The following is a 23,508-nucleotide window of genomic DNA, read 5'->3' as shown; positions in this document are numbered from 1 at the left end:
TGAACATTACAATGGGGAAAGGTGATTTAGGAGACTTTGCAGAACTTGGCGTGGTTGTTGTTGCCAGGTTGGCTGGTCTGTATATTTTTGCTGAACTACTGGGGTTTTCCCACGTAGGCATGTGTAGCTTTATAGAGAACGCTCCAAAAAAAGAGGAAATATCCTGTTTGCAGCAGTTCTAATGCCTTGGCGATACCAGAGATCAGAGAACTGTATGAGCTGTTGGACGGCATCAATAACTCAAACAAACACTTTAAAACCGAGCTATGCAGAAGAGCATGTCTGATTGCACATGTTGTACTTTGAAGCAGATGGACTACGACAACAGAAGATCATGCTGGGTGCTGTCAGCAAGGACCAAGAAACTGAGGCTACAGTCTCCACAGACTAATCGACATTTCACTATAGAAGATTGAAAAGAACATTTCTTAGTCTGAGCCTCCATTTCTGCTGGAACTTTCAGATGATTGGGTCAAAATGTGGTGTAAACAACACGAAGGAGCCATGCAGGCTGGTGGGAGCCAAAAGGCTCTCTTCCAATTTTGTGCCCCTGAGTATTATTACTCGCCATATCCATCCCTTTATGACGACAGTGTACCCATCCTTTGGTGGCTGCTTCCTGTCACAAAGTTCAGATGAACTCAAAGTAGTTTCTTAAACATGACAATGAGTTCACTGTTACATCAACAGCCACCAGATCGCAATCCAATAGAGTACCTTTGAGATGTGGTTGAATGCCATCATGCAGGTACAGCTAATAAATGTGCAGCAACTGTGTGTTGCTACCCTCTCAATATGGACCAAAATCTGAGGAATGTTTCCATCTTCTTGAGTCTGTGCCATGAAGAATTAAAGCAGCAGTGTATACCTAATAAAGTGGCTGATGAGAGTATAGAGCGCAACTTGATGTGTCGACTGAGGAGTAAGTCTTATTAATTTATTTTAAGTAGAAATACAAAAAAAAAAACTTAATAAGAACAATTTTGAACACAATATATTGAATTTTATACATTTGGCCCCTCGCTTCTCTCCATACATGAAGCCATGTGGACTGATCTACAATCCATAAACCATAGTATTAACAATTACACTTAAAACAGATCCTTACTGAGCATCAACATAGGCAAACTTTATGTTGTATGTGACTTGGTGTCCATTGTCCCATGCGTACAAAACACCCTCCTTAGGATTGTAGTCAATCTGTGTGGTGTAGGTGTAGTTGTTGATGAAGGGCATTCTGGGAATCATTTGAGTGTTTGTGTGCGTGTCGAAGGCATATTCCAGGTTGGCGTCTCTTTGGTTATAGCTGTCAACAGCATACAGGACGCCACACACAACGAAGCAGTTCCCGAAGTGGTTTCGCTTGAGCCCCGTTCTCCAAGTGGTCTCCCTTTGCATGCTGAGGTCTGAGGGGTCCAGTCGACTTAGGACAACCACTTCCTGTAAGAAGCCCTCGTCATCCAGTGCCGGGTAGATGATCCACAGGCCGCTCTCGTCCACAGCAAAGTCGATGTCCGAGTGGCTACGCCAATCCCAAGGCGACGACGAGTCTTCATACAGGGCATCGTGCAGCATGGTCCAGGCAGCCACGTAACGCTGTCGCAGGTCAAACTTGATGATGTCACGGGAGAAGGCGCGATTGTAATAGAAGGCCCCGCCATAGACCACATGGCCTGTGCCGATCCAGTTGTAAGGAAGCTTGTAGGAGTTACTGAAACGGCCTAGAAAAGATACGTAGACGATGACATTTATTACATCTTATCAAAAAAATGTCAAATTAAAGCTAGTTCTAACTCCAAAAAGCACACATTCTTACCTTGCTTGAAAACTTCCAGGTTGCGGAATTCCAGAAGGTTGTTTCCATAATAGAAGTTTGTCACATAAATTTTGCCGTTATCAGATTTCGGATCCTTCATCCATGCTCCCTCATTTCTGCCATAGGTGTTGTGAGTGACTGGCTCGGAGATTGTTGCCAAAGTGTCCTTGCACTCCTCTGTAAAGAAGACAGAGAGCTCTGAGGGAAGTTTTAAAGGCACTTTAACATCATCCAGACCTACGTCAAAGGGTCTGAAAACAATTAAAGGCTTTTGTTTTAACCAGCTTGAATCACGGAAAGGGGAGGGGTAACACAGAGAAGAGAGCCCTGTCTTGTGAAGTTCAGTCATTCACCAACAAATATCAGTTTCTGTTTCTCTAAATGAAAATGTGAGGTAAGTCTGTACTTTTGAAGTGACATATGCTGACAATAATTTCTGGCTATACACTGGCTCTGGCTGCAGGTGGACACAGTTCTTTATTATTTACCGGGTTTCTTTGGCCTGGATTCCTCATGCCTCTGCATCGGTTCGTCTAGTTCCATGTGTCCTTCCTCTTCCCAGCTGATTTTGTATCTCTGTTTGACCTGAGCAGCCTGTTTGGTAGTTGTGGTGGTGGTAGTTGTGGTGGTGGTGGTTGAAGACGAGGTAGTTAATGCTGCAGGAAGCAAAGCTGTTGGTGTCTGTGGCAAATCTGAGCCTGAAAAGTCGGTGGATGTTGTTTCTTCTGGTTGTTTTGTAGTAGCAGCCTGTGTGGAGGTAGCAGTTGTGGCAGCTGTTGTGGGATGTACCGGTGCTGTGGTCGGGTCAGCGTGGGTTGTGAGGGTCATAGTAGTCTCCAGGCTGGTAGTTAAAGGCTTTGTTGTTGGATTTAGTTCAACAGAGCCTGGATTAGCTGAAGTACTGCCAGCTATGGTTTGCAATTGGTCTTTTAGCTCCACACCAGAGGGTTCCTTCACACTGGTGGGTGTATTTGTTGTTGTGAATGCTTGTGCATTTTCCTCCGTCGCTGTGTTTTCAGAGGCTTCGACTGAGGTTTTGTTCTTTTTCGGCTGACTAATACTTAAAGAAATGTTTGCTGCTTCAATCAGCGAAGGGACTGGTCTGTTGGTGATTCCAGCAGTGACTGTTTGAGTGGTCTGAGGCACGAAGTTTGTGGTCCTTTCTTTGTTTTCTGCAATAGGTGGTCCAAGGCTGATGCTTCTCACCATGGATGTGTCACTCTGTGCAACCGATGTGGTTCCCATGGCACTGATAAACCTTTGAGGAGTTTTTAAGGGCTCAGTTTCTTTTGTGTTTTTTGATTGGCTGGTCTTCTTAGGTGCGTGCAAAGGACCTGTTGTTTTTGGTCGAAACAATCTCAGTCCTTCTCTGCTCCAGGGCCGAGGAGATCTGGGTTGAAGCAGATTCTCTTCGGTAAAGAGGTTATCTGGACCGTCACCGCTCAAACCATACTCAAAAACTAAAAGAAAGAGAGGAAAAAGATTTGAGCACCACAAGAAAATGTTAGAAGCAGAGTTCTGCTGTTTGTTAGCTGAGAGCCAGCAAAGCTTCTGTGACCATCTCTCACTGCTACGACACATCCTGAACTGTACAAATGACTATAATTACACATCCAGAATAAACACTTCTCTCTAGTCTTCGTTGCTTTAATGCCACTTAAGGTAACAGACAGATTGCACTCACAGTTCTCTCCAGGCTCCCCATCATCTGCCACCATCGGATCAGGCTCCGATTTATAAAAAGTCATTCCTCTGATAATCATTCCAGATGATCCAGCCTTTGACACCTGAGAAGCCTCCTTATTAGCGCTACTTTTGAGGGTCACCTGAGGTCTGACCTCAATGATCTGACCAGAGCCGTCTGTGTGTAAGAAGGGTTGATTTTCCACAATGAGCTTCCCGTCAAACTTTTCCTGTTAGACAACAAGGCACACAAAACTTCTGAGGAAATCATTCACTCTGTATTAAGAAGAGATCAATTACGACCCTTTGGCTATAAACTGTACAAACAGCTGTCAAGGATTTGGATTGGTGTAACAAAGATATCTGTGAAATCTTTCAAAAAGTATGTTATGTTTTTTATTTTTCACAACCATCAAAAGAGAATTTGGAGTTGTGTAAATAATGAGTCAGTGTTTGGCAAAGAAACTGTTCAGATCTAGTGAGAAGAATAGCATAGAAGAGCTGAAACTCCAACAAGTTGCAATGATCCCAAATTATCCCAAAGTGCAGAGGAAAGTTTTAATCACAAACCTAATCTAAAACATTTGCCTTGTTTTACTGTCACTTTAATAACCTTGTTGGATGTTTCCTGTATTTTTTCTAGTGAATCAACTGTGTTTAAAGTCCAAGACCATGTATTACTGGATGGGCTCTCAGGTTTATACTCAAGCTGTCAGGGACCAGGGCCCAGCGGTACGCTCTGTTGTCTGAGGTCTGCTATCGTCCTGCCAATCCTTTCAATTACATCAATAACTTTCTTTTACACATTTCTGGGCCTTAATCACGGAGACAATGATTTTTACGAAGGACTTTGTGGAAAGAACACGTAATTGTTCCTTTTGCTTTGGAAGAATGTTAGCAGGCTAAACAGAAACATCTGACTGTGATCACTTCTTTGATACGTGTTTCCTTCAGTCACAGCCTTGCATTCAATGGGAAATATCAGTGCTGCAAATTAAAAGTGACTCCTGATACAATGTTATCTCAGTATCTTCCACAGCATGTCTTTATCCCGTCTTCCTTCTCTCACCCCAACCAATCACAGCAGATGGCCCCGCCCCTCCCTGAGCCTGGTTCTGCTGGAGGTTTCTTCCTGTTAAAAGGGAGTTTTTCCTTCCCACTGTCGCCAAAGTACTTGCTCATAGGGGGTCATATGATTGTTGGGTTTTTCTCTGTATCTATGAAGCGCCTTGAGGCGACTTTTGTTGTGATTTGGCGCTATATAAATAAAATTGAATTGAATTGAATATATTACTCGTGATGACATGATATACTGCAATCATGCAGTCCTTGATGCAATACTTACTGAACAATGTAGGTATTCTCATTTTTAGTAACAAACATTTACAGTTGAAAAGAATTTTATTGTAGCTGTATTTAAATAGTTAATAAGCAAACAGTTATTTCACTAAATACAGGGAAATAATTACCTGTAGAACCCGGTAATTGTTTAGTTGCTACTATGTTATTACAGCGTCTCCATAGATTAAGCCTGTGATGTCAGTATTGTCACACTTACCTCTGGGTCTTGATTGGCTGCTGCCCTGCTGACCTCACCAACTGTTTTCCCATCCTTATGCTGATTTGGAAGAGGAGTAGGTGGGCTTTCAGTCACACTTCCTTGAACAGAAGTACTTTCCCAAAACTTCACCTCATCCACAGTCGGATTCAGAGACACCAACTGCATGCAAACATGGTGAAAGATAAACAGACTGGTTCTTATAGAGCACTTTACTCTCGAGTATTCAAAACACTTTATACACTTTATACCCCCCCCATGGATGTATCAGAGAGAAACTTGGGTTTAGTATCTTGCCCAAAGATATTGGCATGCACACTGAAGCAGCTGGGGATTGAACCCCAGCCTTCGAAGTTGTAGATGAAGCTATGCCTTCTGCCTTCTGAGCTACAACCATCCCGACCTTGCATATGCTAATCCTAGCAGAGGAAGAAAAACTTAGGGTGTCAAAGACCTCAGGTCATCAGTAGGACTTTCAATTCAGAGACTGCAACTGGAAGTCCTGACAATAAACAATCATGAAACCAACACAGCTCAACAGAATTCAGTCATCGTTCATTTGAGTATTTTTATTGTTGTGATGTGTCCAAATCTTTGTCCTTATTTATGTAAAGGACAAGTGCTAAAACAGTTTAAGTGCTCCCTTTCAAGAAATCAGCGTGATCAGCATCTTTACTCACTATTTATGGCATTACCACACATCTCTACAAGTGACCTATTCATTTGCTATAAATGGAAATAATTGCTATGAATATAACATTAGATGTGCCTGAATATAAGCCATCAGGTGAGTAAGCTGTTTGGGGCTGTATTTCTGGAGGTAGAGCAGGTCATCTAATTAAAAGGTTGGTGGTTTGATACTGTACCCCAAGTTTCTCTTCAATGGGTTCATTAAAGTGTGAATATTAGACAGAAAAAAGTGTGAATGAAGCACATCATATAAAATGCTCAAGTGGAGTAAAAAGTGTTAGTTAGAGATTAATGTACTTTATGTAGGCAAAATTTGTTGTCTAATTTAATGACAAAAACTAAAAACCTTCTTGGTTTGTGAACTGAATAGGGAATAGTTAGTTACAGTATTTTGCTTTCCCTTTGATAATATTTGCATTTTGCACCAATTGTTACCAAGCAAAGATAGAGTTTGCTATGGTGCTAAAGACAGGCAAATAATTATCTGTGGAACTCAGTAGTTATGTAGTTACTATGTTATTACAGTGTCTCAATAGGTTAAGGCTGTGATATATCCATGTTAAGATGTTACACTTACCTCTGGGTCTTGATATGCTGCAGCTCTGCTAACCTCTCCAACTATCTTTCCACCCTGAGGCTGATGGGGAAGCGGAGTCGGGCTTTCAGTTAAACCTGTTTGACCAGTAGGACCTTCCCTGAGTTTCACCTCATCCACAGATGGATTCAGAGACACCGCCTAAATGCATACATGGATACATCAAGCTACTAACATAAGTGTTATATTTTTGTTAACGATCAGCAATCATAACACTAGCAGAGGAAGAAAAAGTATTTTGTTAATATATTAATATGAATTAAATCAGGAAACCAGTCAAAGTTTTAAAGCAGCAAAAACAATGACACATAAAAAAACATCTTGTAGCCAGTTGTAGACCTCGTTTCAACTCTGTGGTTCAACTTCGGTAGGTGCAGGCTCCTATCTTTATTTTTTGGCGAACAGACTGCCAGCACACTCTGACAGGTGTTTTCAGTTATGAGCGTTATACTCTCGTCTGCATAAGCATGCAACCCTCTGGTTCATTTTGCTGCACCTGTTCCAGGGGGAAAACTTGATGGTTTATGCTGCTATTGGCTCATTTCAGTATATGGAGTTTAGTGAGTTCAGAAAACTACCAACTGCTTCACTCGAAGTCCATGTGAGAAGAGCATAAACATTCAGGTAATGTATTAAATGTGCTGCTTTTAGGTAATTTGGAACTTCTATATGTTCGTGCTGTAATTACAGTTTTGCTCTTGTGTAAGTTTATAGACTAAAGCCCAACAAACAAACAAACAAAGCCAACAAACACGTACTGTAGAAAAATCTGGTATTTTACTGACTCAGAAAAAGGATCCAAAGATCCAAAGAAAAGCTCTGGCAGATAAAGTTCCACATGTAACAGAAATTCTGAGCACTGCTTCCTGGTCAAGCTTCTTGTAAATCTGAAAGCAGCACCTAAGGGAGTCTTTGACAGGACCTCCAGAAGCCACCACTACACGCGCACCTGTTAGGGAGAGTTAGCATGTGTTTCCGGTTGCGCTACCTTTTCGATGTGATCCACGCGATCAATGAGCTTGTTGGTAACGGAGTGCAGCTTCAGTAGATCCATGCCATAGAAGGATCCCTCCAGCAGCTCAAGTATGGTGGACAGCTAAAACAACAACAACAATAGATGATCAAGTGAATTCCGTCAAAGTTAAAGAATTCAAAACATAGAATGCATGAAGTAGGTACATCCCCAGACCATTCAAACTCTGGTTGTGGTAAGATATTGATTATCCTTTTCGGAAATTGATAAATATCAGACATCCATGCCACCAGGGGTCCAGGTCCATCTACAAATCAACAGTCAGATGTCGCTGGAGCGTGAACACCTGTGGAGGCTCTGGCATGATAAATGTTCAGGAGGAAACTTCACCTTGACATTTTCGTTCCCAGCTTCCCTAAGCTTTTTTAGCCTGTACTCTCCCTCGCAGGGGTTGACCGCTGATGGCGGGGCGATGCAGGCGCACTTGCACTCCGGTCCAGAAGTGATGGTCTCCACGGTGTAGAAGTCCTGCGCAGAGGCGCTCCCTTCTTCTATCCGTCGACAGGCGCTTCTGCTCAGGGGTCTGACAACACATTTACACCGACAGTCAGAGCCTTCCGACAGGGCTTTCACTTTGTCATAATCACCCAGCAGCTATAAAGAGAAGAGGACGGATGTATTTTCCACCAGCAATCGTGAACTTTTCAATTTTTGCGCACAAAGTGTAAAATGCAGGATATAAGGAAACATTAAATGAGCTATTTATCCTACCTTGGAGAGAATGTTCTGTCGGCCTTCTATCTCCTCTTGCAGTCTGTCATTTTGCTCTGCACTGCTCTCAAGTTGGGACCTGGGATCTTCAGCCAGGGGCTTTGGCGCTCCAGATCCCCATGGAAAAAACGCGCAGCTTATCACGATGACAAAGCCTAACTTGTACATTATGTGAGGCTCACAGTGCGCAGATAAAAGAAATAACAAATAGCCCGTCACCAATAGATTCAGGTGCACGAAAAAGTCATAGCCTACCTCTGATTTTAGAAATCAGAGAGTGCGTGAAAAAAAATGACATCAAATATCCGGATTAGGCTTCATGGGTCATCTTTTTCAGAGTCACAATGAACGCAGACTGATGAGACTGAAGAAAGAGTGCACCCTGTGGGAGAGCAGCCGGCATCTGGTGCTGGAGCAACGCCGACAGGAGGCGGGCCTGATCAAACTGGCGAGGAGGAGTTGAACTGCTTCAAAAGACTTCAGAGACATGATGTGCAGCTTGTTAGTGTTAGTCGTGATTAAAACGCAACCTCCAAACTCGGATTTTTTTCAGGTTCAATTTAATTTGCAGTTCCAGATTAAAGAAGGTGTAGTTTGACTTTATATGCAAACTTTATGCTGCCACCAAGCCTTTTCACAGACGCTGGAGACAAGTTTCCGATGTGGATTTGCTGCCCTCTGGTGGCAACAGTGTTCATTACAGTCACAAAAGACATTTAAAATTCTTCAGCGTTTATTTTTTACTTTAAGGCACATATAATTTATGTACTTATCTTCATTCTTTATCCCGTAGTGTAAGCATACATGTACATATAGACAAAAAGGACTTTGTGTGTTCAGTTAAGGCATGTCGGCGCCATGCAAGTTTCCAAATCGTAGAAGACATTTGCAATAACAATTAAAAACCCCATTGCCGTGATACCAAAAGAATTGTTCTTCCTTCTATCTTGTGACTCCAAGTATTTATTAAAACGCAGAAATTACCTTCAAAATGTTAAATATAATGCAGAGACCAAATAAACTTACAATTATCTGTTCATAATTACATCTGATCAGAGAAATTCCTTTAAATCCCACACCATAATGATTCTCATTCATTCTGGAAGTCCACATCTGTATACTCAATATTCTTGAGGTCTTAGCTTAGTTCCCAGATTAAAAGTTCAGACTAGAATGAATGCTTCTGCTCTCTAGCACCCTTCAAGCTCTATTCTCTGCTCTGCTGCCACGGGGAGGATAAGGTGAGAAATACGACTCCACAGTCCTCCATATTTGTCCAGGTCCATCATGTCAAAAGACACTGGGTGGCCATGAGTGAGGAATTTTTTCTGAAGGTGGTCATCCACCATCTCCTCAACAGCACACAAGTTAATCTTAGCAGGAATCTCGTCTTCTTCCCCGAGCAGCACAGTGAAGATCAGAAAAGTGTTCTTGTATGCGGCATTCTCGTGATCGCAATAACGATAAAAAATTAGCGTGGAGCCCGGAGGTAGCTCTTCAAAGCGATGAATGACGGCTACAGGTTTGTCTCCTTCAAACGCTCCCTGCAACTTCCTGTCAATGTCCAGTTTGACGTGGTCACTGTCCTGGCTGGCTTTGCTGGCTCCATCTATGTGGAGGACGGAGGCGTTCAGGGCGGAAGAGTAGGCGGAGGCCAGGTCCCGAGCTAGGCAGTTCAGCGTCTTCTCAGCTCTGAGGCCTGCAGTGAGAATCAGACTCACGGGCTCCGTGGGCTGCGCGGTCTGAAGGTGTCTCTTAAGGTGGATCCTGCCCCTATTCCAGAGCTCAGCACGCTGGTTAGGAAACCGAGTCTTTACTTTTTCCAGCTGCCTGAGGAAGACGTCTATGTGCCGTACATCATTCGTCTGAGGCGGAGATTCTGGCTGAAGAAAACGCTGCAGCGCGATAGCAACAATTGCCATTACTATAGCAACTGCTAGCAAGTATTTTCCACTTCCTACAGAGAAAAGGCCAGTGTTATTTAAACATGTACTTCATAACAAAAATAATTATTTAAAAAAAAAAGAACAAATGTACTAAGATTACCGCTAGTGACTTGTGGATCTTCAGTTTGACTAGCCTCTGGGGTGATAGGACCGATGTTTTCAACATCATTACTGCGGTCATCTAACTGTGTTGGGCTCTCAGGTCTGTCCTTTATTTCCTCTGAAGCTGAAAAATTGTTCACAGGGAAAAAACAAGTTCACACAAATAAAACATGGTAAAGAAAAGAAAAAACAACTTACACACTTCCAGTTTCCTCGTGGAGTCATAGAAAGTTAGCAGACTGAAGCAAAAGGTTTAAGGAACAAATTCTAGTCAGTGATGTTCCAAAAAGCTCTGACTCACCATCTCCGAATTGATTATCTGACTTGTTCATGGCTGAGATGTTTTCATTTAGCTCAGGCTCTGGTTCATCGCCCTGGTCATCCGCGTTGTCATTCAGGATTTGTGAAGTGGGTAATTCTGATGGTTCGTTCGTTGTGACGCGACTTTCATCTAACGAAATAAAAACAGTTTAACTTTCACAACATCCTAAGACTTTGGATCTCTAAACACTTGTGTCCCATAGGATTAAGCAAGTGCTTCATCTTTAAATATGACTAGAAAACTTTTATTACAGCAGTAGTTTCCTTTTTAATCTTAGAACAACGAGGCTAAATGTATGTTTTAAACCAAATTAAATATAGACTTTGTCTTTCAAATAAATCCATAATAATATCTGAATCAGCTGTTACAGTACTCTGACAGGAACACTAACCTGATTTTGGCGCTATCGTGACTTGTTTCTCATTTTTTGATAACAATTGTTTGCCATCAGTTTGACTAGGATTGCTTTTCTTCTCCGTCTGTGTGCTGTCCTTATCGGGAGAATGTGCTTCTGCAACAGGTTGCAATAACCACGTGACTCATTTATGTTAATTACCCATGAAATCTGTCATATCTCTTCAAGATCCCACACGTGGTCTCTTTAATATTCCTTCCTTACCTTGAATAGTGTCGCTGAAGTCAGCATGTTGAGCTGTGGCTGATTAAACAGGATCAAAGCATTTTTTGATCAGTAGAAACATTTGGTAACAAATGTTCTCTTGACTCTGAACGGTTGAACAATTTACCTGCTGTAACTGTGTGTTCCTGAAAATGAGCCCGATCACCGTCTAAGTTCTCACAGGATCTGTCTTCATTTGTATTTGTTGACTGTGTACTTCCTTCACTGAACTCTGTAAAAAAGAAATCACAGTTTTGTTTGTGGAGTCACAGAAAGTTATCTGACTGAAGCAAAAAAGAATTCTGATCAGTGATGTTTCAGAAAGGTCAGACTCACGGTCTCCAGACTGACAGTCTTTGTTGTCCGTGGCTGAGATTTCTTCTTTCTCACTTTCGCCTCCATCTATCTGATCATCTTTTTTCTCTTGGGTTGGTGGAACAGTTGTTTCAGATTCTCCCTGCTTCGTGGTTTGACTTGCGCCTGATGAAATAAAAATAGTTTAACTTCCAAAGAAACGTTTTAAAACTCCTTCAGAAAGCCCGGAGAACTCTGTCATTGCTATTTAACAATAAAGTCTGCCTCATTGGAAGAAAAAAGAAACGTGGAAAAATGAGGGGTGGCTCAAGACTTATGTCTGTAACAAGATTTGTAAAATGAATATGGCCATTTTAGGAGCACAGCAGTAACAAAACTTACAAATGAGTAATAACTAAGACAAACAATGCTGGTTGATGATGTTCCAAAGTGGGGTATATAATATAACTGATTGTTGACTAATATCTGAATTATGTGCTGTAACACTTGGACAGAAACACTGACCTGAAGCAGTCCCTTCTGTTGTGGCTGATTTCTCTCTTTTTTGTGTCTCTTGTTTGCAGTCACCACCATTGTTAACAACAGCTTGGATTGGTGATACAGTTGTTACAGCTTCCTCTTGTGTCTTGGTTTGATTTGTGTCTGATGAAATAAAAATAGTTTAGCTTCCATAGCAACCTAGGACTTCCGATCTCTACATTTTTAATATTATTATGCCCCAAAAATCATCTTGGATCAGGCATCTGCAGCATCCTAAATGGAGATTTCTTTTAACAAAGCCCAGGGCAACAGTAATTCCCTTTTTAATCTTGGAATAATAAAATTGATAATAACTCCTAGGTGAGATATCTCATTTGCAACATTTTCAGAAAACTTGACCTCCGACCTTGACCTTAAGTTGAGGTTTTATTAGATGCACCTATGTTATGAATTCCAAAATCCTATGTCGCCTCATTCTCGACTTATCACATTCAAAAACTTGGGTGCTAGCCCCGCCCACCCGGCAGGGTGACGATGATACCCCATTAGCTTTTTATAGCTGAGGGATAAAAATCAACCTGATCATTGAAAATCTGTTCTAAGTCCAGCAGCGACAAAAAGAAAAGCTGCAATCTGTTGGAACACAGGAAGACAGAGTCCTGCTTTTTCTTCTTTTGTCTTCCTCTTCTTCACCTTCCTCTGTTTTTCAAGAACACACTGCACACCATGCTGAGTATGCCAAGTTTGATCTCAACAGTTCTTTGGGAATCACCTGTTTTAGTGCAAAATGCCCATCTTTAGCATATTTTAGAGCTCAGGTGGAAAAAAATATAGGTTTTTAGCAAAGTAACAAAGATCCTAAAATACAATTCAAAATCAGTTCTTTGTTGTCTGTTACAACAGCGGCTCATCCCTTGAAAATGAGTGAAAAAACACCCAGTGTCCAAAGAAACGTTTTAAAACTCCTTCAGAAAGCCCGGAGAGCTCTGTCATTGCTATTTAACAATAAAGTCTGCCTCATTGGAAGAAAAAAGAAAGGAGGAAAAATGAGGGGTGGCTCAAGACTTATGTCTGTAACAAGATTTGTAAAATGAATATGGCCATTTTAGGAGCACAGCAGTAACAAAATTTACAAATGACTAATAACTAAGACAAACAATGCTGGTTGATGATGTTCCAAAGTGGGGTATATAATATAACTGATTGTTGACTAATATCTGAATTATGTGCTGTAACACTTGGACAGAAACACTGACCTGAAGCAGTCCCTTCTGTTGTGGCTGATTTCTCTTTTTTTTGTGTCTCTTGTTTGCAGTCACCACCATTGTTAACAACAGCTTGGATTGGTGATACAGTTGTTACAGCTTCCTCTTGTGTCTTGGTTTGACTTGTGTCTGATGAAATAAAAATAGTTTAACTTCCATAGCAACCTAGGACTTCTGATTTTTAATATTATTATGCCCCAAAAATCATCTTGGATCAGGCATCTGCAGCATCCTAAATGGAGATTTCTTTTAACAAAGCCCAGGGCAACAGTAATTCCCTTTTTAATCTTGGAATAATAAAATTGATAATAACTCCTAGGCGAGATATCTCATTTGCAACATTTTCAGAAAACTTGACCTCCGACCTTGACCTTAAGTTGAGGTTTTATTGGATGCACCTATGTTATGAATTCCAAAATCCTATGTCGCCTCATTCTCGACTTATCACATTCAAAAACTTGGGTGCTAGCCCCGCCCACCTGGCAGGGTGACGATGATACCCCATTAGCTTTTTATAGCTGAGGGATAAAAATCAACCTGATCATTGAAAATCTGTTCTAAGTCCAGCAGCGACAAAAAGAAAAGCTGCAATCTGTTGGAACACAGGAAGACAGAGTCCTGCTTTTTCTTCTTTTGTCTTCCTCTTCTTCACCTTCCTGTTTTTCAAGAACACACTACACACCATGCTGAGTATGCCAAGTTTGATCTCAACAGTTCTTTGGGAATCACCTGTTTTAGTGCAAAATATCCCATCTTTAGCATATTTTAGAGCTCAGGTGGAAAAAAATATATGTTTTTAGCAAAGTAACAAAGATCCTAAAATACAATTCAAAATCAGTTCTTTGTTGTCTGTTACAACAGCGGCTCATCCCTTGAAAATGAGTGAAAAAGCACCCAGTGTCCAAAGAAACGTTTTAAAACTCCTTCAGAAAGCCCGGAGAGCTCGGTCATTGCTATTTAACAATAAAGTCTGCCTCATTGGAAGAAAAAAGAAAGGAGGAAAAATGAGGGGTGGCTCAAGACTTATGTCTGTAACAAGATTTGTAAAATGAATATGACCATTTTAGGAGCACAGCAGTAACAAAATTTACAAATGACTAATAACTAAGACAAACAATGCTGGTTGATGATGTTCCAAAGTGGGGTATATAATATAACTGATTGTTGACTAATATCTGAATTATGTGCTGTAACACTTGGACAGAAACACTGACCTGAAGCAGTCCCTTCTGCTGTGGCTGATTTCTCTCTTTTTTGTGTCTCTTGTTTGCAGTCACCACCATTGTTAACAACAGCTTGGATTGGTGATACAGTTGTTACAGCTTCCTCTTGTGTCTTGGTTTGACTTGTGTCTGATGAAATAAAAATAGTTTAACTTCCACAGCAACCTAGGACTTCCGATCTCTACATTTTTAATATTATTATGCCCCAAAAATCATCTTGGATCAGGCATCTGCAGCATCCTTAATGGAGATTTCTTTTAACAAAGCCCAGGGCAACAGTAATTCCCTTTTCAAACTTAGAACAATAAGACTGACAATAGGTGAGATATGGAACATTTTCAGAAAACTTGACCTCCGACCTTGACCTTAAGTTGAGGTCACTGAGATTCAAACTCATCCAAGGTTTTATTAGATGCACCTATGGTATGAATTCCAAAATCCTATGTCGCCTCATTCTCGACTTATCACATTCAAAAACTTGGGTGCTAGCCCCGCCCACCCGGCAGGGTGACGATGATACCCCATTAGCTTTTTATAGCTGAGGGATAAAAATCAACCTGATCATTGAAAATCTGTTCTAAGTCCAGCAGCGACAAAAAGAAAAGCTGCAATCTGTTGGAACACAGGAAGACAGAGTCCTGCTTTTTCTTCTTTTGTCTTCCTCTTCTTCACCTTCCTGTTTTTCAAGAACACACTACACACCATGCTGAGTATGCCAAGTTTGATCTCAACAGTTCTTTGGGAATCACCTGTTTTAGTGCAAAATGCCCATCTTTAGCATATTTTAGAGCTCAGGTGGAAAAAAATATATGTTTTTAGCAAAGTAACAAAGATCCTAAAATACAATTCAAAATCAGTTTTTTGTCTGTTACAACAGCGGCTCATCCCTTGAAAATGAGTGAAAAAGCACCCAGTGTCCAAAGAAACGTTTTAAAACTCCTTCAGAAAGCCCAGAGAGCTCTGTCATTGCTATTTAACAATAAAGTCTGCCTCATTGGAAGAAAAAAGAAAGGAGGAAAAATGAGGGGTGGCTCAAGACTTATGTCTGTAACAAGATTTGTAAAATGAATATGACCATTTTAGGAGCACAGCAGTAACAAAATTTACAAATGACTAATAACTAAGACAAACAATGCTGGTTGATGATGTTCCAAAGTGGGGTATATAATATAACTGATTGTTGACTAATATCTGAATTATGTGCTGTAACACTTGGACAGAAACACTGACCTGAAGCAGTCCCTTCTGCTGTGGCTGATTTCTCTCTTTTTTGTGTCTCTTGTTTGCAGTCACCACCATTGTTAACAACAGCTTGGATTGGTGATACAGTTGTTACAGCTTCCTCTTGTGTCTTGGTTTGACTTGTGTCTGATGAAATAAAAATAGTTTAACTTCCACAGCAACCTAGGACTTCCGATCTCTACATTTTTAATATTATTATGCCCCAAAAATCATCTTGGATCAGGCATCTGCAGCATCCTAAATGGAGATTTCTTTTAACAAAGCAAAGGGCAACAGTAATTCCCTTTTTATATATTTGTTCTATACAGATCTTGGTTATAACTGATTTTTTAATATTTATTTACATTTCATCACGAGAAACAAATAACATTTTAGTTCAGAAACATGCTATAACTGAAGTAAATGCCAAATATTAACCGTATATGTGTTCAGTATTTCTTGAAACAGAGATAAACATTAGTTATGTCTGTACTGCTTTAACAATGCAGCGAGTCGACCAACAAACAGCAAACACTCGCTGAGCAACAAGGAAATATTAGAATTTTACCTGCTGCGTTCTGATTGGGGACTTCCTTTTCCATGTCTTTAGATAGATGATCTTCCTTTTCTTCACTCAGGGTTCACTGGATGGTTCAAGCGTGAATAAAACAAATAAACATTACTTTTTTTTTTCTTTTTTATGCGAAGCCACGAGTTACAGTTTGTCGTCACATGTTCAAAGGTCCAAACAAATATTGTAAATCTGCTTACGTGCATGTCAACAGAGCCAAGCTCAAAGGCAGTCTCGCTAAAGTTAAAGAAGAACAAGAACAACCATTACGCTCCTCAACTTTTCAAACTGTCACTAAATAAAAATGAAATATGTACATTGCAATTTGGAAGTATTAATTTGTGGCTGTGCTTTCGGGGATTTGCTAAATAATGTTTTGTTGTTAAATCGAAACTGAACTTGCTGCGAGGTGACAGTAAGCTAGCCGAAGAAAAGCTAGTATAAATTATTGCGAGAGAAATAACTACTCGCCGGGAACTAAGCTCTAATGACATGCACGAAACGTAAATTGTTGGTAACCTTAATTAAATAGAGCTAGTTATTTAAGTGACAAAAGATAACTAAGCTAGCCCAGCCAGAGAGATGCTAATTTAGCCAACAATTACCAAAGCATTACTTGGGTGTTACTGTAAAAAAATGCCTTCGTGTAACTCAAAAGTCCTAACGATACGTGGGCTTTTCTGATTACTGCTCCATACCAAATATGTCACGGGTCATATCGCCGTAGATCATACGCTTCCTTAGCTTTCAGTTAGCATATGTGACACTCATAGCAGACTAAAATTCTGAAGCGGAACGTATTAGTGCTTTTGTTTCTGTCGAGATAACTAAACGTTGCACTATATTCCGGACGGCAACGGTGTCCTGTCAAGAAATGTCCCCCCAGCTACAGGGAAGTCCAGTGATTGTAGCTTGTTTGTGCGCGCGATGTTACATCGCATTGTTTAGTTAAAGTTGTTTGGCATTGCTCAATTGAATTTGAGTTACAAATGGATACCAGAGACTCTGAAGATAAGCTCTCTCGTCCCATGACTAGATTGACACGACGGATGTCAGGTAAAGGTGAGCACTGTTCGAGTGGTATGTCAATTAACTAGCTTAGCCGTCGGAATTAGCTCCCTCATACTCACAAGTTTAAAAGAAAATCAGATTTGAATCGGTGCTTTGGCTAATGTTAGCAGGCTTCACCGGTGTAAATGATCCTCAGATAGGAATCTGTATTAAAATTAACTTAATGTTTCAGTTCCTGGTACGAGTTCAGGCACAACTTTAAAACCAATGAGTTATCTCGTTACATTGAAATGCTTTGCTATATATTAGCCATTATGTATGTGAGGGGTTTTTTGTTGTTGTTTGTTTGTGTTTGTTTTTTAGCGCTGTGTCTCGAAACAGTTTACAGCAGCAGCGAAATTAAAATCACAAACTGACTTTCGCTTTTAGCACTGGCGGTCAGTGACAGGGATCAACGTTTCATTAAGCCGCTAAACACACTGATATATGGGCAAACTGTGAAAAGCAAAGTCAGACTGACTTGATATTGAGTGCAACTAGTCTGTAGAAATATGACTTTTCCTTTTAAGAGCATTCTGAAGTCAGTGACAGAGTAGCTCAAAAATGAAAATTCACAGGCTTTTACTGTGAAATCCAAAATAAAATGGCATTGATGGGGCGCTACTAGAGTACAAGGGTGTGTCATTTGGATGTAACATCAGAATGTGTAAACAAGACTAAATGATATTTGTTATTATGTACTTAACATATCTGTTAATTAACTCGAAGCTTTTATTTTGCAATTAGGTTTCGAATGCTTTTATTTTGAAATCAGGGTTAATGTTGAAGCTACATTTACTTGAAGGTGGTTTTTATTTTGAAATCAGGTTTCCGCGTCTCTTGCCGTAATACTAGAATACATAGGGAACACAAAGCAAAATAGAAGCTGGCTGGACACCAGTGCTGTTTCAGGGTTTTTTCTTCTTTTGGCTGCTCCCGTCAGCGGTCCCCACAGGGGATCATCTCCTTCTTTTTCACCCTGTCCCTAGCTCTGCATGTCCTCCTTCACATCATCCAGGAATTTCTTCTTTTGTGTTCCTCTTTTCCTCCTGCCTGGCATTTGCATTTTCAACCTCCTTTGCCCAGTATATTCACTATCCTTCCTCTGCACTTGTCCAAACTATCTCAGGCTTGCCTCTCTATTTCTCTAAATAACTTATCCTGAGCTGTCCATGTGATATACTCATTTCTAATCCTGTCTTCCAAAGGGTCGAGTTTTGAGGCAACTCCTAGGCAGCCTATAAAGAGGACCAAAAGAAAAAAAGCACAAGCTGACGCTGCTGATGCTCCTACATCAGTTAATGGTACCAAAGATGGGGAGCCTGACTTTGAAGATGGAGGTTAGTTGCTGGAATTAAGTATTTGCCTAATTTTAATGGCTGATTACCCTTAGTTACCCTCACTGTTCAAGGCACTGTTAAAAAACAAACAATCCGTGTCTATTATTTATTACCTAACAGAGTCCCCTAGCAAGAAGAGCCGACTGGATGCTCAAAAAGCAGTGTTTGACAAGAGCGCTGAAAGTAAGATGGATGTTGAGGAATCATCTGGAGACATTCAGAAAAATGAAGACCAGGAAATGGATATTGAACAGGATTCCTTTAAAGTCACTGATCTGCCAAACATACGCAAAGGTCTGTACTACAACTAGTGAATATTCATTATGAAATAAATCATAGAGATTAGATAATATTCCCTTTTCATTTATTTTTATTAAATGTAAAGAACAAATGGATAATAGAGTAACTTAAAAAATAGGGAGGCTGTATAAAGTGTAAATAAAACAGGACTGAATTAAGTTATCAAAACACCACATTTAAATGTCCAAAGATTGATTCTGTTCATCAACCTGTTCCAAAATCTTATACACAGTTCATTTGCTAAATAGACTATGTGCACGTTAGCATATGCTACTTCCGGTGCAGAAACTCCTTTGGGGAGCTTTGTTTCCGGTGTCCTATTTGCGCCTTGTTTACGGTCCAAAACAAGTTACGCAAATGAATGAATCAAGCGGCGATTTACATTTCTATAGATGTCTCGGGCATTTACCCAATATATCTGTAAATGATGTTCATCGACTTGTCGATATTTTTCCCCGCGCCTCAGAGCAAAAGAGAAAAGGGATTCAAATGTTATATTTCTCAGCTGTCCCTCGTTTATCGCGGTGTTATGTTCTAAAAATAACCAGTGATAAGTGAAATCAAGTAGCCAATTTTATTTTTTGACGGTGCAAAACGTTTCGTGGACATCGTGGACATACAGCACTGCACTTCAGAGTCACACTGCCAGCGATCGATGCAGCGATTCTGTACAGGAGAGACGTCACGAAGGAGATCGTCTGCAGCGATCAGGACACAATGTGACGTAAAAAAAGCATGCAAACTTGCATTTAAAAAAATCTGCGAAACAGCGAGGTGAAAGGTGAACCGCGTTATAGCGAGGGACCACTGTCATTTTGAAGGTAAGTCACAACATACCCTTCGTAAATACTAATGTATAGAAACCGTTACCAGCAATCATTCATTTTTTGTGTGGCTTTTTTCACGGTTTGTTGACATGCTGTGTAGGTGTGTACTTGACTAGCTGATATCAACATAACGGGGAAACATCTGGTTTGACTTTTCTTCACCTGTAGTTTGAATGCTGAACATTTGCCTGTTTAAATCATAAGACCAGTCACTATACAGAGATGTGCTTCTGAATGTGGACGATGTGTCTTCTGCTGCAGTGATGCAGTTCTGCTTGTGTTTAGTGATGTAAACAACTGATCGATCTAAACTCTTTAAACGTCAAATTTGATCATTAGCTTTTATGACACAACAGTGGTGAGTGTTCCCACCTTCTGCTCTTTGTAACTTAACGCCATCTTTCTGTTTTCGAGTTTTGGACATGATTTTGGAGTATATCTTCGCAGTAGCGATTGACCGCAAAGTAAAGCTACTGGAAATGTACAACCCCACATCCGGTCTCAAACCAGGAAGTTAGCATTTTCTCGTGCACAGGGTCTATTACTGAAACTATGCAAATGTACTGTTCATAAGATTGGGGAAACCTGCAGTCAGCTGAGATTGAAGAAGTCACCTGGATGAGTGACGAAACGTTTCTCCCTCTGAAAACGCAAAGTCCAGATGAACAGAATCAACTTCTGGAGATTTACTTACCTGGATGATTGAGAATGCATCACATTTAAATAAATAAATTTAAAAAAAAAAACAAAGGCAAAAAACTTGGACCAATACTTTATTTTCACTATATAAGCCATATAATAATATACAAATACACTTTGTGTTAAGTTACTTTTCTTTTATGACTTTATTAGGATTTTATCTTAAAAATCTTCTGCTTAACACAGATGCTCTCGGAGATAGGAACTTAAATCCCCGTGTAGTGCTTGATGAGCTCTACAGACCCAGTCTTAAGACTGAGGATCCCAACTTGATGAAATCCAAGAAAGGTAGAAAAATGCTCCATCTTCCTTGACATTCAGAGTGTTAAATCATAGTGTAAGTTATTTGACCTAACCTATTTTGTTTAGTTTCAGCAACACCAGCACCTAAAGCACCTGCACCCCCCACCAAGCCTGTCGCACAGATCAGCGCGACAGGGAACAGACATGATTCACCGGCTCTCAAGCGGTCCAACATGGCAGACTACCAGAGGACGATGATGCTCAAAGCCCAGAGCGCTGGTATTGTGCTGCTCATATTCTGTATACAAAGGTTGAGCGTCTGCGTGATGAATTTTGATCTTTGAAAAGATGTTTTCTTTTCTAAATTCTGCCTCATCTTCAGATTTATCCAAAGTTAACCACCTTACCCAGAGTGTGCATCCGAGACGTGTGAATAACGTTCCAAGAAAAGAGACTAGTCATTCCAAAGAATCTGGTATTGCTGCTTTATCTCAGTATTAAAGTCCTCTGCAACACCTGCTATAGTGGTGACATCTGTGCATTAATATAATCATGTTTTCTTTTATTAAAAGACAAACAGAAACCTGTTGCTACCAAGACACGTCCCAGAAATTCCTCTAGAGGTAAGTAAGTCATTTTAATTATTATCTTTAGACCTGATGATGCTTTTTAAACATTATTTATTAACTTTGTGTGTTCTTTTGTTTCTGTGTTATTAAAGGGTTCACATGGTGTTTGTGGGGTTTAGTTCGCCTGGTACTATTTGTGATGGTGACATTGCTGATATACAAGATCGTCCCTTTACTCCAAGACATGACACGTGGTGGAGGGCAGTCATCCAGGGCTGTGAAGCCAGAAAGGTTTGCTGATCAATTGTCTGATCTTCAGACTCAGTTCCCCAGTCAGCGGCCTGAGTTGTGGAGGATGAGCAGAATCCACCTGGAGAAGCACCTTGAAACAGCCCATCCCTCTGAGCCAGTCAGTCTGATTTTCACTGCAGGCCAGAAGGCTGAGAGGACACTGCAGTGCCTCGCTCGGGGTCTGGCTGCTTCCTTCTCATCTGCCCTCAATGCCTCTTTCCTTGACATTGATGGAAAAAGCAAAGCAGGCCAGGACAGTGATGAGGTGAAGTTAGACATTGACAGTCAGCTGAAAGCAGCGTTTGAGGGAGAAAAACCTGCGGCCATCATTCATCGTTTGGAAGAGCTGCCGCCAGGCTCCACTCTCATTTTTTATCGCTACTGCGACCACGAGAACGCTGCATATAAGCGGGTTTTCTTGTTGTTTTCTGTGCTGCTGCCTCAAGATGAGATCCCGAAGGAAAAGAGACTAAAAGAGGTGGAAGAGATGGTGCAAGACTATCTTAAGGAGAGGCTGGTGGACACTGGTGGCGAAACTTCCTTCAATATAATGAATAATGATAAGTTTGGTGGTCTGTGGAGTCGCATCTCCCATCTTGTCCTGCCTGTGGTGTCTGAGGTGGAGGAGAAAGGATGCTAAAAAAAACCAAGCTGCCTGATTCTTCTTTGCACTGTAGAAGGAGCTACGAGAAAGGAGAAACGTGGAAGTGTGATGTGTGCTGTGATAATTGTGTTATTCTTTCTCTCAGAGATTACATTGTATTTAAATTGAAGTCATATGCATATGATTTGGTTCAACTGCACAAAAATTTAAACAGTTTTTGCTCATGCACGCATGTTAAAAGAGGTTACACCATCATTCCACTTCACAAGTGTGGCGATAATCTTTTCTCATGTGCATGCATCGAAACACTGACTGAGCTGTTTAATTTCCTGTTGCCTGTTAAAGCGTGCATCGTTTCTCAGCAGCTTTTAATGACTGTCTCATTTCATCATCCTCAGCTTTTCTTTACTGGAACTAAAAAAAAGTGAAAATTCATATTTCATCTTTTATTCTGCTGTCCAAGACAACCAGGTAACTTCATTTAATTCTTTATTTTTTGCGTGTGTGCTGGAAATGCTTGGTTTTTGACTTAAGTGTTCGTCTTTTTGAGTAACAGCTTTTTAAGGTGAATATTTTATATTCTTTGCTTTTTTCTAAATATGTATATTTGTGTCATGTTTCCTGGATTGAGGTATTTTTTATAGCTGTGTATATATGTGGATTTGATATTAAATGGTCTTTTGAACATGTTGTCGAAAAAGAAACCACTGGAGGTGTTGTCACTTCACATTGTGAGCTACTCGCAATGTGGTTTATATTTGTAAAAGATATTTTGGATAAATACCGATTAGCTCGTCCCAGACTGTGCCTTAAACACATATGAAGAATACGCTGTATTTAATCAGAGTAAAAACTTTCTCCAGTTATACTAGAGCACATGACAACATCTGAACTTGTTTGCTGTTTCCTGTCATGCATCTCATTCCTCTTGTTATTCTGAGCACTCGTAAACACCTGAATATTATCAATAAAGATAATTTTGATACATAGAGGAGTGAATTGTCTAATTGTTTATGTTAATAATGAGCTAGGCCAGCGGTCCCCAACCCCCGGGCCTCGGACCGGTACCGGGCCGCGAGAGTTGAGGCTCGGGTGTGAAATGTATGGTTTTCAGCGTTATTTTGTTATTGTTTTTATCATTAACTCGGTTTTCCTGGGTCTTTTCATGTGTGTTATGAGTAAATCTTCTTTTTTTCGGTACCGGTACTAGTTTTATTTTGTTGTATTTATCCGCGACACCTTAAAGGCCGGTCCGTGAAAATATTGTCGGACATAAACCGGTCCGTGGCGCAAAAAAGGTTGGAGACCGCTGAGCTAGGCTACTACTGTTAGCTACAAATATGAAACTGAGGCTACAGTTCTTACAGGCTCAGCAAAACCAGACAACTAGACTGGAAAAATGGTGCCTGTTCTGATGAGTCTATTGTAATGTTGC

General features: G+C 40.6%; 3 protein-coding genes across 4 annotated transcripts; 1 reads left to right on the top strand and 2 right to left on the bottom strand.

The window, feature by feature from the left end:
- Positions 1 to 923: 923 nt before the first annotated feature.
- On the bottom strand, positions 924 to 8,474 carry olfml2ba (olfactomedin-like 2Ba). The gene is made up of 9 exons (XM_087835855.1): positions 8,087 to 8,474; positions 7,706 to 7,969; positions 7,331 to 7,438; positions 6,325 to 6,483; positions 5,058 to 5,219; positions 3,501 to 3,729; positions 2,305 to 3,276; positions 1,817 to 1,993; positions 924 to 1,721 (listed from the first exon to the last, which is right to left on the bottom strand). Exons 1-9 carry the CDS (start codon positions 8,252 to 8,254, stop codon positions 1,105 to 1,107), a joined length of 2,856 nt encoding a protein of 951 aa, XP_087691981.1. The 5' UTR covers positions 8,255 to 8,474; the 3' UTR covers positions 924 to 1,104.
- A 168-nt stretch (positions 8,475 to 8,642) lies between these two features.
- LOC102780761 (uncharacterized) lies at positions 8,643 to 16,958 on the bottom strand. Of its 2 annotated transcripts, XM_087836364.1 has the most exons (13): positions 16,849 to 16,958; positions 16,148 to 16,223; positions 15,589 to 15,726; positions 14,350 to 14,487; positions 13,127 to 13,264; positions 11,895 to 12,032; positions 11,412 to 11,555; positions 11,203 to 11,307; positions 11,076 to 11,114; positions 10,848 to 10,967; positions 10,436 to 10,585; positions 10,133 to 10,258; positions 8,643 to 10,043 (listed from the first exon to the last, which is right to left on the bottom strand). In XM_087836364.1, exons 2-13 carry the CDS (start codon positions 16,179 to 16,181, stop codon positions 9,277 to 9,279), a joined length of 2,037 nt encoding a protein of 678 aa, XP_087692490.1. In that variant the 5' UTR covers positions 16,182 to 16,223; positions 16,849 to 16,958; the 3' UTR covers positions 8,643 to 9,276. The 2 variants fall into 2 exon arrangements, with proteins under 2 accessions (XP_087692490.1, XP_087692491.1); XM_087836365.1 differs by lacking the exons at positions 11,895 to 12,032; positions 13,127 to 13,264.
- A 49-nt stretch (positions 16,959 to 17,007) lies between these two features.
- Positions 17,008 to 23,060, top strand: LOC102780492 (uncharacterized). Its single transcript, XM_087836705.1, has 8 exons — positions 17,008 to 17,212; positions 18,409 to 18,540; positions 18,661 to 18,834; positions 20,553 to 20,654; positions 20,736 to 20,888; positions 20,992 to 21,084; positions 21,182 to 21,232; positions 21,331 to 23,060. Exons 1-8 carry the CDS (start codon positions 17,140 to 17,142, stop codon positions 22,107 to 22,109), a joined length of 1,557 nt encoding a protein of 518 aa, XP_087692831.1. The 5' UTR covers positions 17,008 to 17,139; the 3' UTR covers positions 22,110 to 23,060.
- Positions 23,061 to 23,508: the final 448 nt, after the last annotated feature.

This window comes from Neolamprologus brichardi, chromosome 23 (assembly GCF_056152115.1).
Source record: "Neolamprologus brichardi isolate AB-2024 chromosome 23, ASM5615211v1, whole genome shotgun sequence".
NCBI lineage: Eukaryota > Metazoa > Chordata > Actinopteri > Cichliformes > Cichlidae > Neolamprologus > Neolamprologus brichardi.
Note: the sequence above shows the minus strand (reverse complement) of the source record. Positions and strands in the feature narration are given on the sequence as shown.

Bases quoted from the DNA above. Each gene is read 5' to 3' on its own strand.
- olfml2ba (XM_087835855.1), bottom strand. From the start codon at position 8,254: ATGTACAAGTTAGGCTTTGTCATCGTGATAAGCTGCGCGTTTTTTCCA. The intron at 7,439-7,705 runs GTGAAGTTTCCT...TTGTTGTTTTAG, and splicing joins CTGGGAACGAAAATGTCAAG to CTGTCCACCATACTTGAGCT. The intron at 1,994-2,304 runs GTAAATAATAAA...TCTTCTTTACAG, and splicing joins ATCCAGGCCAAAGAAACCCG to AGGAGTGCAAGGACACTTTG.
- LOC102780761 (XM_087836364.1), bottom strand. From the start codon at position 16,181: ATGGAAAAGGAAGTCCCCAATCAGAACGCAGCAG. The intron at 13,265-14,349 runs GTCAGTGTTTCT...TTATTTCATCAG, and splicing joins AGCAGAAGGGACTGCTTCAG to ACACAAGTCAAACCAAGACA. The intron at 10,259-10,435 runs GTGAGTCAGAGC...ACAATTTTTCAG, and splicing joins AGATAATCAATTCGGAGATG to CTTCAGAGGAAATAAAGGAC.
- LOC102780492 (XM_087836705.1), top strand. From the start codon at position 17,140: ATGGATACCAGAGACTCTGAAGATAAGCTCTCTCGTCCCATGACTAGA. The intron at 17,213-18,408 runs GTGAGCACTGTT...TGTCTTCCAAAG, and splicing joins ACGACGGATGTCAGGTAAAG to GGTCGAGTTTTGAGGCAACT. The intron at 18,835-20,552 runs GTCTGTACTACA...TGCTTAACACAG, and splicing joins TCTGCCAAACATACGCAAAG to ATGCTCTCGGAGATAGGAAC.